The sequence below is a fragment of the Denticeps clupeoides genome, chromosome 19, assembly GCF_900700375.1.
Source record: "Denticeps clupeoides chromosome 19, fDenClu1.1, whole genome shotgun sequence".
In the NCBI taxonomy this organism is placed as follows: Eukaryota; Metazoa; Chordata; class Actinopteri; order Clupeiformes; family Denticipitidae; genus Denticeps; species Denticeps clupeoides.
Genome location: NC_041725.1, coordinates 17,781,614 through 17,800,760, shown reverse-complemented (window position 1 = coordinate 17,800,760; position 19,147 = coordinate 17,781,614). Strand labels below are relative to the sequence as shown.

The 19,147-nt window shown below is 50.5% G+C and overlaps 1 protein-coding gene across 1 annotated transcript; it reads right to left on the bottom strand.

Moving 5' to 3' along the window:
• Positions 1-1,347: 1,347 nt before the first annotated feature.
• Positions 1,348-19,041, bottom strand: arid3a (AT-rich interactive domain 3A). The gene is made up of 8 exons (XM_028962704.1): positions 18,707-19,041; positions 17,622-17,904; positions 9,193-9,265; positions 8,021-8,204; positions 7,124-7,371; positions 5,729-6,010; positions 3,738-3,827; positions 1,348-3,649 (listed from the first exon to the last, which is right to left on the bottom strand). Exons 1-8 carry the CDS (start codon positions 19,027-19,029, stop codon positions 3,510-3,512), a joined length of 1,623 nt encoding a protein of 540 aa, XP_028818537.1. The 5' UTR covers positions 19,030-19,041; the 3' UTR covers positions 1,348-3,509.
• Positions 19,042-19,147: the final 106 nt, after the last annotated feature.

Below are 19,147 nucleotides of genomic sequence, written 5' to 3'. Positions count from 1 at the left end.
GTGTCTAAATGGCAAGAAACAAAGGATCATAGTCCAATCACATTTGAATCCACTTTATTTAGTGGAATATGGTTCAAAAGAGAAAAATCATATGAAATAGAACCCTCACACAACAGAATAGATACATTTACATTTTTTTTTTTTTTTTTTTTTTTTAAATGTAGTTTCAGATTTCTTATTTCTTTTTTTGGAGAATGCAAAATGCAAAGATAAAAACCAACCCATACGTAAAAGTGCTACACAGGAAATCTTCTGTAACACCATTAAAAGAGAGGATAACTCTACACACTGTAACCTTAGCCCTAAAAACAAATATACCCATTCATCTGGAGGTAGAAGCATATTTCCTGAGAAGACAACGAATGCCATATTTATACTCCTAATATCAATGAAAATGAACAAAAATCTTTAACCAAACACAATGCTTCTCATTATTATTATTATTATCATCATTATTATTAGTATAGAATACAAAAGAACAAAGAAAACAGAAGTTTAACTTAATTGTCATAGCATAAGGCATCTTACAATTCTAGTATATTTAATTATGAAATGCACTACATGTTACCTGGTTGTCTTTGCAAATTCATTAAGATGACATTTAGCATGCTGCAATCTCGTTGCAGTTTCATTAAAGTAAAATATTTCAAAACACAGGTTTAAAAAAAAAAAAAAAACACATGAATGCATAGTGAATGTCAAAGAAAACTTAGGCTGCCCAAGCAAAAATGCGTACATAAAAAGGTGTATAGTACAACAAGTATGGTGCGACACACACACAGACAGACGAACCATGAACCACGTGGAGGATGGATATGGAGCGCAAGTCCCTGGATGGCGGCAGAGAAGCAGAATTCTGCACAGTGCCAACTATCCTAAATCATAAAAAAAAAAAAAACGTCATCCTTCAACTGAGTCTAGTCGGAACTTCTTCTTTGGTATGGAGAACGCATTTGGAAGAAACCTGTAAAAAGTGGACAAAGTCCTAAACACCAGCAGCCACGCACAACATAAGGACAGACAGACAAACACGTCCGAGAACTGTGGTAATATCATAAATATTAAGAATGCACTTTATTGTGGTTTTTTTTGGTGTGATCTAGGCTGCCTAGCACTTGAGGTAGAGACATTCTGAGAAGAAAATAAAATAAAATAGAATAAAATAAAAAAAAAAAAAAATATATATATATATATATATATATATAAAATCAGTGAATCACCAAAAGAAGAACATGAGGTATTGCGGGCTGCAGGGGACGTCCTCCCTGAGAAGCCTGCATACGGCCTGCGGAGCTGAGGTTAAAGGGCGCGTGGCGCCGAACAGCTTATCTGTTGCTACGATAGCGACTTCGGGGGGGCTTTTTTTTTTTTACGCGAGAGCAGAGGTCCTGATCAAAGTCAAGAGGTGCGAGATTTTCCCCGCCACCCCGCCAGCAGTTCAGATCGCAGAGTGAAACTTGGTTTTTGCTGATGAACGGACTTTTGTTGGGATGGGGGGTGGGGGGGGGGGGGGTGTCCTCACCATTCTACTGAACGGCCTTCATCAACAAAGCGGCGGTAGCAAAAGAACGTTCTTCAAAGAGAAGCAAATGGGCCAAAATGTTCACTGGAAAGAATACTTCATAACTGGATTCATTATGCATATGACTTGACAACGTGAACCGCTACGTGGACCAACGCAGGGACAGGAGTACTTTTATTACTTCTCTTGGTCGATCGAGAGGACGTGAGAAACTCTGGAATTCTGCGAAGCTCCCGGCATTAAATCACATCGACGTCTGCTGAGAAAGTCCAGAGAAATGGATCCTCGTGGCCTGACACTTCAACAAGGAGACAAACCCAGCACTGCAGACCCATTTAAATCTCGTACAAACACACACGCTGCAGACACCCCGACCTCTTATCACATAAATACATTAAAAGCCGTCTCCTCCTGATTGTCCGCTGCATTTCCAGCCTCGCGGTGCCTGCCAGTCGGGCGTGAGGATCAGTAACCGCCCACCGCGGAGAGGTGGAACGCCAGGCCTGGATGTTGATTCGAGATCCGAAAAAGTTAAAAGCACCCTGATCTAGAACAATAAAAGGCACGGCCTTGGGGCAGAAATACAATCGTGGGGCGCCGCTCCGCCGAACAACGGGACGCTCCCGCATTCCACGGGCGTCTGGCTGACTGTGGCACTTTTTTTTTTTTTTTTTTTACGATAAAGTGGTGGAAATCTCATCAAGCTTTACGACGGTTTGCTGTGTTTCACGGTGCTTCAGAGGAAACCGAACGACCCCAGTCTCACCAGCACTTTAAGGCATGAGATCTTTGGAATATTATTGGAACACATAACTAAATAATTTGCTGCAATTCATATATATATATATATATATATATATGTAGCAAGAGAGAAAACTAATAAAGCTAGTCTGATCAATCTGATTTGTCTTTGCGCAAATGTTTCGTTCGAGCAAAACTGGTTACAAAAGTGGATCCTTTTGAGCACTCAACGGGTCAAAGGTCAAAGAACAACTCCGCATATGGTACAAAAGCAGTAGCATCTCCAGTCACGTGTGGCAGCTGAGAAGAAGAAGTCACCGATTCGTGAAAGCAGAAGTGTTTGTTTTTTTTTTGTAACAGTGCCGGCGTGCTGGACTTCCTGAAGTCTGTTATGAGGTAATGGGTGCATCGCGTCCCTGTTTATAGCGGGGGAGCCCAACTCCTGTCTAGTCGGGTCCCGGCTCGGTGGGAGTTACATTACGCTTGGCATTCGTGTGATCAATTGGCATGATGCTCAAAAATGAAACGCTGCGAAACAGCTTTACGGTGCTCTTTCGGGGATGAAAAAAATATAATGGACTATTAATATGGGGGGAGGCTACAGCAGATATGTACAAACGAAAACATTAATACGACTAGATACACGTTCAAAATCCAATACAGAGAGGCGTGTGTGAAGTTTATGGATATGTGGGAGAAGTTTTTCCGCCGGCGCTGCAGAGCTCAGTGTTTCGAAACCATTGATCCAAGTGAAAATGTGTTTGTGTGCCCTAATACGAAGATTTTTGGATTACATCATAACAACAACAACAACAATAATAACAATAATAATCAGCGTGTTTAAAAAGAAGCTTTGCCATCGTCAGTCAGTAGCGGAGTAAACGTGTAAACGGCATTAACCCTCGCTATTTTAGAACTCTTCTTAAATCACCTGTACAATGAGAAGAAATAAATTATATGCTTTTATAATATACTGGCTCTTTTTTGTGTGTATGTGTATGCAAGTCTTCCAATTTTGGCTACAGAACGAGGGATTGTACAGGAAACCTGAGATTGTGTACTTCAAGTGGTCTGGTTGCATGCTCTGTAACCTTTGTAAGATACTGATTTTTAATTATATTATGCATTTTATATATTATGTATTATATATATATATATATTAGGTATGTTGGCATAGACTGTAGAAAAATGAGTTTTGCTTTTGGCATTCCTTAGCATCGAGAAAGGCGGCTCTGGTGGTAGAAGATCAGGAGGAAGATGAGGTAGACATGTGGGGCGTGGCCTGCGTGGCGGCCCGTACGCCGGGAGCCTTGTGGTTGCTGTTGGCAGCGGTCCCCGAGGCGCCCGAGGAGGACGCCGCTCCGGCTCCTTGGGCGAAGAGCACACCTGCGTGGGGGGGGGGGAAGAGCGCCGCGTCATTCTTCCATTCGCCAAGTTAGACGCTCACCCGGGCCGGCGGCGACGCGCCACTCACCGGTGTAAACCACGCCGTTGAGCTCGACGGACATGCTGATGCTGCTCATGCCGTTGGTGGTGAGGTTGAGGGCCGAGTCCTGTCTGCCTTCTGCAGAAAAGAGAGAAATAAATAAATAAATAAATAAATATATATTTTTAAAAATCACATCTGGCAAAAACGTGACTAAATTTACTGAATGAGTGAGGTCGGGGGAGGAAAATTTTTGCTTTACCTTATGGGGTTCCCCCCTCCCAGTAAAAAAAAAAAAAAAAAAAAAAAAAATCCCCATCACACCCCATTTTCTCGTCTCATGTCCACCGACACGAGCACAACGTGACTCACGCTCTGCGGTGGTTATTTCCACAACAGCGCATCCTGTGTCACCAAAGCCCCATCGCCGTCCGGCTCTCAGAGTCGCACGTTTACAGGAAAGGCGCAGCTGAGATTCGGGCGAACCCTCTGCTCTGTGGGCCTATCTTTTTTTTTTTTTTACATTAGCGTATTCTGCAAAAAAAAACAAAAAAAACAACGTGCCTTCCGATCCCAAACCCTCAAATGCAAGCGGCTGGGCCGCTTGAACTATATCTCAAAACTAAGCCTGAAATTCAAGCCTATGTATTAATAAGAACCAGGCTAATATTCGTCGAATATCTTGGTCAACGAACATTTATGACAACACTGAAACTAGATAAGAATGTAAATGCTGGTCATTTGACGATAACTTGAGCAAAATATGTCATGTAAACAAAATAAAAACTACACTATAGAAAATAAAAACTACACTAAAATGTCTATTTTCATTGATGAATTATTCTGAGAGTTATTTCCTCTCATTTAATCATATTATTTTTTATTATTATTATTATGTATTTCTGTTTCTTGAGTCTCGCATTCGGTCGCATGACGTCACTTCCTCAATTCCCATCCGCGCATTCTTTAGATTTCCGAATGCTTGTGGTGGATTGTGGGTTATCAGGAAGAAAGAGACTTTTGGATGCACTTTCTTTACAGTGAAATGGAGAAGAAAACAGAATGTGTGTCGCCCACTGGAATTTACATTTACAGCATTTACCAGACGCCATGATCCAGAGCGACTTACAATCAGTAGTTACAGGGACAGTCCCCCCTGGAGCAACTCAGGGTTAAGTGTCTTGCTCAGGGACACAATGGTAGTAAGCGGGATTTGAACCTGGGTCCTCTGGTTCATAGGCGAGTGTGTTACCCCACTAGGCTGCTACCACCCTGGATGTATAGTATTTTAGGGTGCTAGTATCCTAGTGGGTAGTTCACTATGGATATAGGCATTGTACCTCTAATAACAACCTGCAACATTCTGTCCTTCTATGTCCACTGCTTTGAGCATAAGCAGTACTTGTTTGTGAGTAACCTTATCAAAGACCTTCTGGAAGTCTTAAGTTAATCACATCATAGGCTTTGTTTTCATCAATTTCCATTGGGATCTTCTCAAAGATCTCATGTAGGTTAATCAAATGAGATCTACATACTATGTTACACAATGGGTTACATATATGTTATATACTATAACATGGGTGGTAGTAGCCTAGTGGGTAACACACTCGCCTATGAACCAGAAGCCCCAGGTTCAAATCCCACTTACTACCATCGTGTTCCTGAGCAGGACACTTAACCCTGAGTGTCTCCATGGGGGACTGTCCCTGTAACTACTGATTGTAAGTCGCTCTGGATAAGGGCGTCTGGTAAATGCTGGAAATGTAAATCTATAAGGTAACAATAATGTAAATATAAGATAACCTTGTTTTAATTATGAAAGGGGTTAGAATACTTGTACTATATTATCTGGACTAAAAAGAATTGAATTACTAAAAAAAAACTAAAATACATTTTCCATTGACTAAAACTAGACTAAAATAGTCATGGATAATTCTGACTACACCAAAATGAGACTAATAAGAACTGAAACTAAGACTGGACGAAAAAAAATAAAAAATAGCCGTACGTAAATGTGAATGAGAATGGCGCCGGATTACCCTGGCTGTTGATGCGGATGTTCATGGGCATCTGAGTGGTCATGGCCAGCAGGTTGTGCTGCAGCGCCCTCTGCAGCAGCCGCTGTTGCTCCTCGGCGGGCAGCGCCATCTTCTTCTCCGGGGGCTCGCCCGCCTCCAGCTTGTCCCTGAGCTGCTCCAGAGCCGCCACCTGTGCCGCCATGGCGGCCTGGGCGGCGGCGGCCTGCACCGCCGCCACCGAGGGCCCCGCCAGGGCCCCCGGGAGTCGGCTGGCTACAGACAATGGCTGGCCGACATCTTCCTCTGGAGGAAAAGGAAAACACAGTAAATACCATTACATCTCCCCTCACTTACATTTAACCCAGACAAATATTCCCTGTTCTGGATCATTTAACGCGTCCCTTTCTTGCTTTATCTATTTGAGCGAACCCGGAGGAAGTCGTAGACCGTACGCTAGTGAGCGGACGTTTCGGAATCAGCTTCATTTCAATGGAAATCTGCACTTCTGTTTCTCAAGCGCCCGCTGCTGTGCCATCAGTGGTTAATGGGTGCTAGTTGCCTAGCGGGTAACACACTCGCCTATGAACCAGAAGACCCAGGTTCAAACCCCACTTACTACCATCGTGTCCCTGAGCAAGACACTTAACCCTGAGTGTCTCCAGGGGGGGACTGTCCCTGTAACTACTGATTGTAAGGGCGTCTGGTAAATGCTGTAAATGTAATGGACAAAACAAAATGCCGTTCCCTATAAGAATGGAACCTGGACTCTGCATAAACGTACAACCACGCTGGTTCGTCTGCTTGTGTCGTAACCCGTCGCCATTTATCAGCCATTCGTTTGTCACGAGGCAAAATGTGACACCGCACAGTCTGACGGAGGACAAGGTGCAGGCTGGGGGGGGGGGGGGGGGGGGGGGGGGGTCGCATAGTACAAGCTCAGCTACGGCCGGGCACGGGGGCGCAGGGAGCTCGACCAACGGTACGCAGCGATGGGGCCTGAAGTCGCCGCTCTCCACACTCGCCACTGTCACCAAAACGCGACCCGCGACTTCTAAAGTGCCGCTTCAGTTATTCGGCTCTAATATTCCGTAGCTTGTCTACAAGTTATCATTTCTGAGGAAGCTGCTTCACGTCAGGCTTCAAAAGAAAAGAAAAGAAAAGAAAAGACAGGAAGGATGTGGCATTACTACAAGGCGTGTTTCCTCTGAGCACAATGAAGAAAGAACACACACACACACACACACACACACACACACAAACAACATAGATGAGACGGCAGGCGGGCAGAGTTACAGAAGTGATTGTTTTACACGGTGCCAGTTTCACTTGGTTTTCGTGGTGAATTCCACAGACCAGACATCCCGCTGGTTTAATGAACGAGAAGAAGAAGAAGAAGGAGGAGGATGCGAGGCTGACCTTTCTTGACTTTCTGGACGGGGGCGAGCGACGCCCCGTTGGTGCCCGCCGCCATGCCCAGGCTTGGCATGGCGAGCTTCTGGGACGAGAGCATGGTGGGGGTCCCGTTGGGCGAGTAGGTGAAGAGGGAGTTGCCGAAGCTCTGGCGACGCCCCTCCCGGCGGTTGCTGTCGATGGCCGCCTGCAGCTCGTTGGGGTTGCTGAGTCCTCTCTTGTCACATTCGTACGGGTAAAGGTACTTCATGTACCTGCAAAAACGAAGCTTTCACCGTGAGATACACACAGCATCTAAAAACCCGGCAGATGCGGTGCGCGGCGCATTTTAAACAATATATACTGTCTGGTGTCTGTAGCTCATTTTTATTTCCCCCTCTATGGTATTTAAATTTATTCTTATAACTTCAGAACGGTTCAGGACGCATTTCACGGCGAAAATCACAGATCTTGAGACCCCAACACCAGAAGAGCCTTGCCGCAAAGTTCAAAAGCGAAGCGGGCCGGCGCGCCGCGGAGGAGTCGCTGGGTCTCGTCTTTCCTGGAAGTCGACCGGCCGCGTGCCACCTCGCAAACTTCCTGGTAAAAGCCACGACCTGTTTAGAAAGGAGGACGGCTCCTCGCACGCTGCAGCACGTGGCTCCCGCCATTCGCGAGAAGCCATCTCGGTCGGGCTGGTGCGTGGAAACGATCAATACCGAAGATTTTAATACATTCAAAAATAAATAAATAAATAAATGAGATAAATCGCCCCTGAGACCGAACGAACGTTTCTATCTTCCCATGAATTTTTAATTCAAGCGGGCCGGCAAATTCCGAGTCGTGTCGGAGGAACAGGGGTGCCTGGGAAATGACTGAAGGGTATATAATATACAAACATGACGGCGGCGGCGGGACACTCACTGCGTCCGGAGCGTGAAGGCGGCGCTGGTGATTGAGGTAGGCAGGTTGAGTCCCTTCGTGATCTCCCTCCACAGCTTCTTGTTGATCACCTCCACCAGGCCGCCCTTCTCCGTCACCAGCTGGTAGAGCATGTACAGGTCCAGCACCTGCTTGGCCATGATGGGGATCCTGTTGACCGGCGTCCCTGGTGGAGACATCAGCAGTGGATTTGGGCTGAATCGGTCATTGAATCCTACTGTGGTGGCAGTAGCCTAGCGGGTAACACACTCGCCTATGAACCAGAAGACCCAAAACCCACTTACTACCATCGTGTCCCTGAGCAAGACACTTAACCCTGAGGGACTGTCCCTGTAACTACTGATTGGCACTGATTAAAGTGTACGTTTACAGCATTTATGTCTTAAAAAAGGGAAATAGAGAAATTAGTTCTTTAATGCATTGTAACGATGTCTTCACATAGGAATAAAGGGGGCACGTCACTGCGCACACTGCACGCACCGGTTTAAAAACAGGGTAAAATCGTATTGAATAGTACTCATATGCAGTAACTTATTTTTCATAAGAGAACAGCACATTTAAAACCGGAGTTCAGCAAGTTCACCCGTCCCTGTGGCGGAAAAGAAAGAAAGAAAGAAAGAAAGAAAGAAAGAAAGAAAGATAAGCCGACCGACACATAAATAAAGATGGCCGACGTGAACAGGCCTGGAGCTTTCATGATATTTATGTTGGAGTACAAGCCCTAATCCTGAACTTTAACCCCATTTCTCCAGCGGAGCGGGGCACGCCGCCTCTAGAGGGCGCAGGGAGCTCGATTGAGGCGGCCCCCCGTGGACGGGTGCGATATGCATCATGGGAGGGACCCGAAATGCTGTTTATTTGCTGCCAAAACAGTCTGCCATGTTGAGGAAGGGTTTTCGGTGAAGCGGAGTGGAGCCGCGGTTTTGCCGCAACACGACCCCCAACAGGCGATTAAATGTCACGTGGCGTGCCGACCTGTCGCAGGAAGGCCCGGGTGGAGGGCTTGGGGGTCTTTCCCAGAATCCAGCGAGGCAAGGCCGCGACAATCGAGCAAAATCAGGGTAATCCGAGCCGTGGGGGACGGGGGACGGATCGGGAGCAACGCACCTGTGTGTGCCAGTCTCGGCGTTGCCCGCCCGCCCCTATCTGCTTACCTCGCTTCTGCATGAAGCTGAACAGGTCGTCCAGAAACTCCTTACGCTTGGGGTCTCCGTCCAGTTCGTACAGCTGCAAGGGAGAGAAGAAAAAAAAAAATTATAATAACTTTACAGATTCTCATTTTTCATCCAATGACAAAAATCGGCCGCATTAAACCCAGTTTCTGTAGTTTGTATTCGGGTGGTAGTAGCCTAGCGGGGTAACACACTCGCCTATGAACCAGAAGACCCAGGTTCAAATCCCACTTACTACCATCGTGTCCCTGAGCAGGACACTTAACCCTGAGTGTCTCCAGGGGGGGACTGTCCCTGTAACTACGGGGTGGTAGTAGCCTAATGGGTAACACACTCGCCTATGAACCAGAAGACCCAGGTTCAAATCCCACTTACTACCATCGTGTCCCTGAGCAGGACACTTAACCCTGAGTGTCTCCAGGGGGGGGACTGTCCCTGTAACTACGGGGTGGTAGTAGCCTAATGGGTAACACACTCGCCTATGAACCAGAAGACCCAGGTTCAAACCCCACTTACCACCATGGTGTCCCTGAGCAGGACACTTAACCCTGAGTGTCTCCAGGGGGGGGACTGTCCCTGTAACTACGGGGTGGTAGTAGCCTAATGGATAACACACTTGTCTATGAACCAGAAGACCCAGGTTCAAACCCCACTTACTACCATTGTGTCCCTGAGCAGGACACTTAACCCTGAGTGTCTCCAGGGGGGGGACTGTCCCTGTAACTACGGGGTGGTAGTAGCCTAATGGGTAACACACTCGCCTATGAACCAGAAGACCCAGGTTCAAACCCCACTTACCACCATGGTGTCCCTGAGCAGGACACTTAACCCTGAGTGTCTCCAGGGGGGACTGTCCCTGCAACTACTGATTGTAAGTCGCTCTGGATAAGGGCGTCTGGTAAATGCTGTAAATGTAGTTTGGCTCCTTTTGAGCGTTTTCGCATTCGGAGGAGGGGGTCACTTTTGAGCCGGAACAGCTGCCATTTCGCATGAGCAAAATCTCAAGCTGTGGACATACGTGCACGCGGGGCTCTCTACCACCCGCACGCTCGCCGGACTTATAAAAAGGGTGCCGGGGTGTAACCGAACTTCTAGCCGTTAAAACATGAAATAAAAAGTGTGTGTGTGTGTGTGTGTGTGTGTGTGTGTGTGTGTGTGTGTGTGCGCGCATACACACGTAACCTATAACCACATTCTCTCACACCCCACCCCCAGACGAAATTGATACGAAGGACTGTTAATCATTACGTGTCCCGGGAACGCCGGGCCGGAGCGTCGCGGGGCCACCATTCCTCCGCGGGCCCCCGCGCGGCTGCCGAGCGGCCATTAGTGACGCCGAGCGGCCCTAAGATCTTATTATCGGAGGGCCCGGGGGGGAGGGGCGGCGGCCTGGGGCCGCAGGCGGGCGGAGGCTTAATTACAGGATGCTGCATTTTCAAGGAGGGACACGCTATAAATCTTTGAAATGGCTCCTCTCGGTCCCTCCCACACACACACACCTCCCTTTCTAACCATCCCCCTCATACACACACACACACACACACACACACACACACACACACTGTATCTTTACAGGGACCAGATGTCATAAATGTCAAACACACACATTTATCTATCCAAACACACACAAGAAGAAATATTTTGCCGGTTTCATTATGAGAAGGAAGACAAGACGTTCATTGTGTGTGCGTGTGTGTGTCACTTCTCCCAAACATTAACCTACTACCTGATGATCACTCGCTGTGTCCACGGCACCGCGCACGCGGACACGCGATCGTCCGGACCCCGCCGGGACAAGAGAAAAGGCGACCGGGTCGGCGGGCGCGGCGTAATTACACGCCGCCGAGTGAAGAGCGTCTGTGTGTCGCGTCTGACGCCTGTTTTGCTTTGGGGTGGATCCCAGATCGGGATTATAATAGAAAAGCCACATAAAACACCCCCCCCCCCCCCCCCTCGTTTATAGGAAATCCACGGATTACGAGACGGAGGAACTCGGCCGGTTAACCGTTCTGAGTCGAGGGGAGAGTTACCAACACACACACACACACACACACACACACACACACACACACACACACACACACACACACACACACACACACACACCCTTCAGAAGAAAACATGTTTATCTGGTTGAGGAGGGTGGGGCAACTGCAGGTTTTTTTTTTTTTTTTTCCCCCACATCTCGTAAAATCCACACACACACACACACACACACACACACACACACACACACACACACACAGGCCGCCTCCTCTTATTCACGTGAAGTCGCTCGCACACGTCAGATTGGGAGGAAAAGGGCCGAGGATTCTGGGAACAGACACCCCGGTTCTGATGAAACTCCGATAGGAAGCGGGCCGCCAGGATCAGCCGCGGGCGTTCGAGACGGCGTACAGGAAACAGGAAGCGGCCCGGAGCCGCAGTGGCGTAACCGTTTATTACAACAGAAGGTGTCATTAAGCGCCACTAAATTACACTCCTCACCCTCGCCGGTGACCAGAGCTCCGCCCCTGCTGTGTGGCAGCGACGTGGGGGCGTGGCATTCGCAGCAGGCGGGACACACGAGGCTCCGCCTACAAAGCCCGTCAGCAGCCGTCCACACCTGTCAGTCCGGGCGCTGGCGGGGCGGAGCGGCCAGTCATACGGGGAGCGGAGCCCTGCCGATTTCGATCCTGCGCCGCTCCTGATTTGTTTATGAACAGCGAGAGATGAAGGACGCAAACAGGAACACGACTTCCGATACGAGATTAACGCAGGAACGCCAACTCCCACAGGGCCAGACTACAGCGCTCCGGGTTCGAGAATCGGTGTTAGATCCTGGTCGACACCCCCTCACTCACTTTTACTGCAGGACAACTTATAACCAGAGAGAGAGAGAGAGGGAGGGAGAGAGCAAGAGAGGTAAATAACGAGGGAGAGAGAGGGAGGTAAATAGAGAGGTAGGTAACAAGCGAGAGAGAGGGAGAGAGAGGTGGAGAGTGGAGAGAGAGGGGTAAATAGAGAGGTAGGTAACGAGTGAGAGAGAGTGAAGGAGACAGCAAAAGAGTGGGAGAGAGAGAACGAGAGAAAGACACATAGGTTGAGCAAGGGAGGAAGAAAACAAGCAAGAGAGAGAGAGAGAGAGAGACATCCACACCTGCAGCAGAATGAAACATGAAAGCATCTTTTTTTCTTACTTCATTCAAATAAATGCTAATCACGAAAAGCGCACACGCACACGCGCACACGCACACGCACACACACACACGCGCACACACACACACACAGAAAACCCGGTCATGCTATTTAATCATAACTCATTGACAGTGCTGAAAAAGGCCGTCAGCAGCACTGCCTGGATAAAGATGCTTATTTATTTCTGATTTCAAAATCAAACCATAATCAACATGAAAAAAAAACAACAACAAATATTTTACTTTATTTGTAATGAACGCGTCATCTGTAAATTCTTCCCTTTTACCGAAGGTATGAAAACCGCAACATGCATCTCCATTCGCCAGAGAAAGAATTTTGGAAACGTCACACAGGCGCGCATGCATCGACAGGCCCCGGTCTTCACCAAATTCCTCCCTTTCCAGCCGCAGACTCCCACCCTCAGGTCGTCAGGCGGTCTCCGGGACAGGAGATCTGATAAACCCCCCCCCAGTCCCCCTCCTGGACAATGGCGGGACGTCTACTTCCACCCTCATTAACTCCGTAGTGGCTGCAGGGGCTGGTCGTGAGAGATACGCCATGGCAACGGTAATTAGGCGCGCCTATATATGGAAACTATAGATCCTCCGCTCGCGAACGCCCGACTCAGACGCATGGAAGGGAGAGATCATGAATCACGTCGATGTGCGGGCCAAAGGTTAAAACACACCATGTGACTAATAAACCCCTCACACACACACACACACACACACACACACACACACACACACACACACAGAGAGAACATGCAGAATTACTGGTGACTGAGACCAGATCAACGGCGCCTACTGACGTCATTATAAAAACGCATGAAAATGCTGTTTACGAGGTATTAAAAGGGTCCCGATTGGTACCGTTTTTCAGCCTGGAGGACGCCGCTGACCAAGGAGTCGCGCGAATGGTCGATGGACGCCCGTCACGTGACCGGGTCTGTTTGTCGCAGCAGTTCGGACGGAGGGATTACATGGAAATTAACCGGCCATTGATTATTGAATTCTTGATTTTTATTTTTATTTTTTTTATATTATTTCACGCTGCGGGTAACCAAGACGGATCGGAACGCCGGCCGGCGGTCCCGCTGCCACGTGTCAGGCGATCAATGAGGCCACGGCCGGCCGTTTAACCCCCGCTGACCCCCCCGCTCTTTCATCTCGTTGTCCCCGGGTGACACCTCCTTTGCGAGGGGGGAGGGGACGGCGAGAACAGGATCAACAGGCTGCCCGTCCCGCACTCGGGGACAAACTGGTATTATTTCTTTCAACGTTTGAACATCAAATAGAAAATAAATAAAGCGCACGAGTCCCCACAATCCCAGAAGGGGCGAACCTGCGGCCTTTTACGCAATCTTTGTTGACATTCCTGCGCCGCGCGGCGCCCCCGTGACATCAGCCCGGCGGGCCGGCGGACCTGGAGCCCTTCCAGCGCCGGCAGCTCCCACTCTTGGCCCACGGCTTGGCGGCGCGTCAAAGCGGGAGGAGCGCGGCGGCGCGATGGCCTGAAACTCCACCTCGGGGTCGCGGCAAAACTCGGCGTCGCGTTGCTCCTGCGCCGGGCCGGGCCGCGCCGCCATTCGGCCCAACCACAGGGACCCATGAGGACGAGGCAGACTCTGACGCATCAGGCCGCGCCGCCAGGCCCCGACGGCTCCACGACGACAAAAGGAAGTGATCTGGGCAGCTTCACACTCAGATTCCAACATTCCGGACGGGACTTTGTCGGGTATTCGGCCATGTTGAGGAGAATTACCCATCAGGCACTGCTCCTTACCACAGTGCTAGTTAGGGGAAGTTCGGCTCTTTACGTTCCCAAACGTCTATTACTTTATTATCATCTGTAGCCTCATAAGTGGCGGCCTAGCAGGTAAGGAAATGAGCCCGGAATCAGAAGGTTGCTGGTTCGAATCCCGAGCTGCCACGGGGCCACCGGATCCCTTAATGAAAGCACCGTCCCCACACACTGCTCCCCGGGCACCTGTCATGGCTGCCCACTGTCACCAAAGGTGATGGTTAAAAGCAGAGGACCCGTTTCGTACAGAGGGCGCATTTTCTTAAGGGGCGATAGTAGCCTAGTGGGTAACACACTCGCCTATGAACCAGAAGACCCAGGTTCAAACCCCACTTACTACCATCGTGTACCTGACTTAAGTGTCTCCAGGGGGGGACTGTCCCTGTAACTACTTATTGTAAGTCGCTCTGGATAAGGGGGCCTGGTAAATAATGTAAATGTAACGACTTTACGGGTCTCTGTTGACTGTTTCTGTAGACTGCAGAATGGGACGGGCCCATGATTATTATGCGTGTTTTTGCTGAAATTCTGGAAATGAATCAAGGACTGATGGGGGACGACGACAAATAAATAAAGTAAAGTGAAGTTGTGATACACAGCAGCACAGCACACGATGCACACAGTGAAATGTGTCCTCTGCATTTAACCCATCACCCTGAGTGAGCAGTGGGCACCATGACAGGCGCCCGGGGAGCAGTGTGTGGGGACGGTGCTTTGCTCAGTGGCACCTTGGTGGAAACATGGCAGATCGGGATTCGAACCGGCAACCTTCTGAGTACGGGTCCGCTTCCTTAACCGCTAGGCCAAGTTCTGAGAGGGTGTCAATCCTCAGTCTTCTGGCGCAAAATCTAAAACTCCACCTCGGGGTCACGACAAAACTCGATCTCGCGATGCTCCTGCGCCGCCATTCAGCCCAACCCCCGGCGCAATCAGAGGAAATCAATCTTTAGTGCCGGCCCGCCGCTCTGAGTGGCTTTTTGAAAGCGAGAAGCTTTCTCACCGTCCATCTGTTCCCCATGTGTCCCGCCGGTCCGGGTGCAGCAGGGACATCAAAAGCCCCCCCCACCTCCCCGACAGTGCGGCTTTCTTTGGGGTAAATCTCGGCCCGGGGGGTGTAGTGAAGGGCCGCCACAGGGGACCCTGGACGCGGCCGGGATCACCGGCCGAAACGCAGGGCGTTCGGTGGAATAAGAGCAGCTCCACGCCCTTCACAAAATCCGCACGTTCTCTTTAGAGTGATTAAAAAAAAAAAAAAAAAAAACAATCTTTTCTTGAAATATCTCCTGCTGTATATTTTGATACGGCCGAATAAATCCGTTTTATTAATTCGGCCGGGCTTCTGTCGGCCCCTGATAGAGTTATCAGGGTCCTTTGGCAGACGCCCCAGGGCTCGGGGATTAATTAATAGCCACATTAAAATTATCAACAGGGCCGCGGGCGCGTGTCCAAGGTCGGCGCGCCGGGAGGACTTCATGTGGCGGGACGGGGCCCGAGGGTCACGCGCCGCTGGACGCCGGCCAAGCGCCGCGGCCCCCGGCGGACGGTGGGAGATGCGGGGCCGAGATGGGCCGGATTATCAGTCGCACTCAGGCGCGTTCCAACCGCCTACACCCACCTGCCCAAAAATAAAACCGCTACCGGAGGGGAAACGATTCAACACATCACAAAACCTAACAAGATCACCAGCCCTCTCACATAACTTCATTTAATTCCATTAAACTTTTTTAATAAATTATTTATACTGTCATTATAATTATTGTTTAAGAATTTGGTGGGATTTACACATTAAAATTATCAACAGGGCAAAAAAGAAAAGATATGTACTTAAATGTTATAAAGTCTGTCAATTAAACCTTATAAATGTTATCATCATCATCATCATAATTATTATTATTAATCGCCATAGTTTGCCTCACGCCGAAGCTCAATATTATGCCAGGACTTAAGCGTAAACAGCAGATTGTGTAACATTATCTTAACGGACAAGAGACTGTCCCGCTTGATTATTTAACTGCCAGCAATACGCCGGCGGGCCCGAGATAGATATACGTTAGGCCCCGCCTCCTCTCGCGCGCGCCGGGATGAGTATTAGGTGCGGGAACCCGGCCGACTCCCCTACCGCCCCGCTGTTTTCCCGGCCAGCCACGCAGAACGCAGGCAGAACGCAGGCAGAACGCAGGCAGAACGCAGGCAGAACGCAGGCAGAACGCACGCAGAACGCACGCAGAACGCACGCAGAACGCACGCAGAACGCACGCAGAACGCAGGCACAACGCACGCACAACGCAGGCACAACGCAGGCAGAACGCAGGCACAACGCAGGCACAACGCAGGCACAACGCAGGCAGAACGCAGGCACAACGCAGGCACAACGCAGGCAGAACGCAGGCAGAACGCAGGCACAACGCAGGCACAACGCAGGCAGAACGCAGGCACAACGCACGCACAACGCACGCACAACGCAGGCACAACGCAGGCAGAACGCAGGCAGAACGCAGGCACAACGCAGGCAGAACGCAGGCACAACGCAGGCAGAACGCAGGCAGAACGCAGGCAGAACGCAGGCAGAACGCAGGCACAACGCACGCAGAACGCAGGCACAACGCACGCAGAACGCAGGCACAACGCACGCAGAACGCAGGCACAACGCACGCAGAACGCAGGCACAACGCACGCAGAACGCAGGCACAACGCACGCAGAACGCAGGCACAACGCACGCAGAACGCACGCAGAACGCAGGCAGAACGCAGGCAGAACGCACGCAGAACGCACGCAGAACGCAGGCAGAACGCACGCAGAACGCACGCAGAACGCACGCAGAACGCAGGCAGCTCCAGCCGTGGGCGGCCGTGGCGCTTTTATTTGCGTGGTACACATGCGCGCCGGCGGGCTGTTGGTTACATCAACTCGTGAGGAATAAGACAAAAAAAAACAAAAAAAAGGAGGTTCCTCCGTGAGGGCGGATCCCGGCCTGACAGGACCCCCGGGGGCCTGAACCACGCGGCCCGTTCCGTAGCCGTGAGCCTGACAGCTGTTAGCTTAGCCGGAGGCGGCTCTTAAGTTTCAGAGCGGCCCTCGTTTTCGGTTGTTAACCGTAAGGTTGGTGGCTCAAGCCCACCCCGGGACAAAAAGTGTCTTTGTCACCATTTGGGGCCGGTACTGGGCGAAGCGCCGTCCCCACACGCTGCTCCCCGGGCGCCTGTCATGGCCGCCCACTGCTCACCGAGGCTGACGGTTAAATACAGAGGACATGTTTCACTGTGTGCAACACAGTGTCCTTCAGACAGTATTAAATCGGACCGTTTTCATGATTACGTATTTAAGGGATGAAAGTGAGCAAAACCAGAGACGCAGGCGGGTCCTGGACACCCGAACCCACGTTTGGACAAGGTGACGCGTCCAGACCCCACTGAAACCCCCCCAGCAGTACCTGTCTGAACTGCTCCTCGTACGTCCAGTCGCCGTGGTCCTGGCCCGCCGGCTGGTTGGGGGCGGTGTGGCCGGGCATCGCGGCCCCCCGGGGCTGAGGGTCGCCGGGGGGGCGCGGCTTCGGCAGCTGCGTGCCGGGGTGCAGCTGGCGGTGGGGCAGGAGCAGGATGCCTTTACCCGGGGCGGCCGCCTCGCGCCCCGCGGGCAGCCCTTCGTCGCCCAGGTCGTCGTCGTAGTCGTCCTCCATGTCACCGTCAAAGTCTTCCTCGTCCCACTTCTGCTTTCTGCGGCGTAGAACGGACACGTAAAAAAGCACGAATAACCATGTAAATACTGGGCACGGGCGTACAGAATTTACTCAAAAAAAACTCCCTCGTCCGCACGTCCTGACGCCAAGGAGACGGCTCGGGACAAAAACTAAATATTGCCAGGTGATATCACACCGTGACACGCAAAAAAAAGCAACAACATTTTGACTACAGGTCACTACATAATATTTAAATCCGTTAGGACGACTATGGTGTGTAATGTAAGAGGGTGGTAGTAGCCTGGCGGGTAACACACTCGCCTGTGAACCAGAAGACCCAAAACCCACTTACTACCATCGTGTCCCTGAGCAGGACACTTAACCCTGAGTGTCTCCGGGGGGGACTGTCCCTGTAACTACTGGGTGGTAGTAGCCTGGCGGGTAACACACTCGCCTGTGAACCAGAAGACCCAAAACCCACTTACTACCATCGTGTCCCTGAGCAGGACACTTAACCCTGAGTGTCTCCGGGGGGGACTGTCCCTGTAACTACTGGGTGGTAGTAGCCTAGTGGGGTAACACACTCGCCTGTGAACCAGAAGACCCAGGTTCAAATCCCACTTACTACCATCGTGTCCCTGAGAAGGACACTTAACCCTGAGTGTCTCCAGGGGGGGACTGTCCCTGTAACTACTGGTTGTAAGTCGCTCTGGATAAGGGCGTTTATGAACATGTTTATTGTGGGTTAAGCAGTTATGTGTTTGTTTGAGTAAAATACGTTAACGGGATTAAAGTTAAATTACGAGTGAATAAAAATGACCAGAAATTGTGCGTCTTACATCTGCTCCTCCTCCTCAGATCCCATCATATCCTTGTAGGTTCCTTCTCGCTCGTCCTCGTCCTCCTCGTCCTCCTCGCCGCCGCTGCTGGCGGACCGCGGACTGTCCATCGGCCTCTGCAGCCCGGCGGCCGCTGCCCTCATGGCGGCGAGGGCGGCCATCTGGGCGCGCTCCGTGTCCACCGGCGGGTTGTCCGTCAGCTCGTCGTCCCTCGGGCCCCCGCCCTGCGGCCCCGGTGGCGGCTGCTGCTGCTGCTGCTCCACCATCATCAGCTTGGCCCGCTGCTGCCGATGCAGATTCTCCATCACGGCCTGAAGCTTCATCGCCCCAGAAAAATCAACGAAAGGAAAAAAAAAAAAAAAGAAGAAGGGAAAGGAAAGAGCGACAATGGACGATCACCCTTTCCTTTCGGCTCCGCCCCCTTCGTTGAAGAAAAAAAAA